The sequence below is a fragment of the Solanum stenotomum genome, chromosome 5 (assembly GCF_019186545.1).
Source record: "Solanum stenotomum isolate F172 chromosome 5, ASM1918654v1, whole genome shotgun sequence".
NCBI classification, from domain to species: domain Eukaryota; kingdom Viridiplantae; phylum Streptophyta; class Magnoliopsida; order Solanales; family Solanaceae; genus Solanum; species Solanum stenotomum.
In genome coordinates, this window is record NC_064286.1 from 21,607,453 (window position 1) to 21,609,391 (window position 1,939).

Here is a 1,939-nt window from a genome sequence, read left to right on the forward strand (position 1 = left end):
GTTTTGTTCTGCTTGTCTACCATCCATAAGCTTATCTTTCAGATCTCCTTGTTTATAGCCTCTTCTTTTTTTTGTGGACATTAGGGATGACAATGTTGTGCATAAATAGTAAGATGTATTTATATTATCCCATGTTGCCTATTCGGAACTCTACTAATCCATAAGATGGTAGTCTCTAGCACTGATAATTTTTAGGCCACAGTTGATCAAACGAGTAATTATGATAGAATGAGTGAATTAAAAGCCTTTGATGATACAAAGGCCGGTGTCAAAGGAATTGTTGATGCTGGAACCACTAGGATACCTCAAATATTCATTCTACCACCATAAAACAAGACAGATTCCTCAGATACATGTTAAACACACTTCACTTTTCCAGTCATTGACATTGAAGGTATCAACGAGATGGATGCAATCAAGCATAAAGGGATTTTGGACAAAGTAAGGGATGCATCGAAGATATGGGGTTTCTTCCAAGTGGTTAATCATTGTATTCCAATATCTATCCTTGATGAAATGTTGTGAGGAGCACGACAGTTGTTTTGAGCAAGATATCAAGATTAAGAAACAGTATTACACTCGAGATATCACGAAAAAAGTGGTTCATGCTAGCAATTTTGATTTGTATAACCCTTTTGTTCCAGCTTCAAATTGGAGAGATTACATTTTTTTTATAAAAAAATGTCTCCTAATCCTCCCAGTTCAAAAGAATTTCCAAGACCATGTAGGTATATGTTCTGAATATGAATTAGAAAGCCAACCAATAATTGAATATGTATGATGTGGTTATAAAAATTCAGATGTGTTGTTTCATTAATTTTACAAAATTGTTGCAGGGAAATACTAATGGGCTAATCTAAGCATATGATGATATTGGGTTGTTCCTTGCTTGGATTATTGTGTCAAGGTCTCTGTATTGATCGTTTTCATCTCAAAGATATGGATTGGCCAGAGGGCCTTGGTGTTTTGGCCCTTGACTATCCAGCATACCCTCAGCCAGAACTTACCAGAGGCACCAACAAATATTTTGACAATGATTTTCTCACAGTGCTTCTACAAGATCACATAGGAGGACTCCAAATGCTTCACCAGAATCAGTGGGTTGATGTTCATCCAACGTGTGGTGATCTTGTGATCAACATTGGATATCTTTTGCAAGCTAATATTATTTTTCTTTTCTATCCATCTGTGATCGATAAGAGTGAATATACAATCTGCTTATTTTGATTGTTTTTTTCAGCTCATCTCAAACGACAAGTACATAAGTGTTGAACACATAGTATTGACAAATAAAGTTGGACAAAGAGTATCAGTTCCATGCTTCTTTGGCACAGATTCAATGACATCTCCCAAGATTTATGGACAGATTTCTGAATTGTTGTTAGAAGATAGCCCTCCAAAATATCATACAACCACAGTGAAAGACTATTCTGAGTTGTCACGACCCAGACCGTCGTGAGTGGTACCCGCGCTAACCCTCCGGTGGGAGAACCGTTACTACAACCCAACTAACTAAATTAACGAAAACTAAAGCATTTAAAATATAGAAGCAGGTTTAAATGTCTAAAGCAAAAATAGGGAGTTCATATAAACTCCGAAGTCTAACAAAACAATTGAGGAAATAATGCCTAGAACCTGAAAGTCAATGTACCAAAACATCTACAACGACAAGTGTAAGAGAATAGGTGCAACCCATCTAACAAGAGAATAACTAAAGTACTAGTCTAAGTCCAAATAAAATGGACTGAGCAAAAAGAGAACTCATGGCAGCCTTGAAGAACTGGCTAACCCTTGAATTTGATTGATCACGGATCTCCTAGATGAGGTTTGTCAGTAGCCCCCTGAAGATGCCATGTACTCAATAAAGAAAGAGCAAGTGCAGTATCAGTACACAACCACAGTGTACTGGTAGGATCACGCAGCTATTCTATTAAATGAA

At 36.9% G+C, this 1,939-nt stretch overlaps 1 protein-coding gene across 1 annotated transcript; it reads left to right on the top strand.

Moving 5' to 3' along the window:
- The first annotated feature begins 939 nt into the window (after nt 1-939).
- Nucleotides 940-1,459, top strand: LOC125863767 (1-aminocyclopropane-1-carboxylate oxidase homolog). Its single transcript, XM_049543776.1, has 2 exons — nt 940-1,131; nt 1,241-1,459. The coding sequence occupies exons 1-2, from the start codon at nt 940-942 to the stop codon at nt 1,457-1,459; spliced, it is 411 nt and encodes a 136-aa protein (XP_049399733.1).
- Nucleotides 1,460-1,939: the final 480 nt, after the last annotated feature.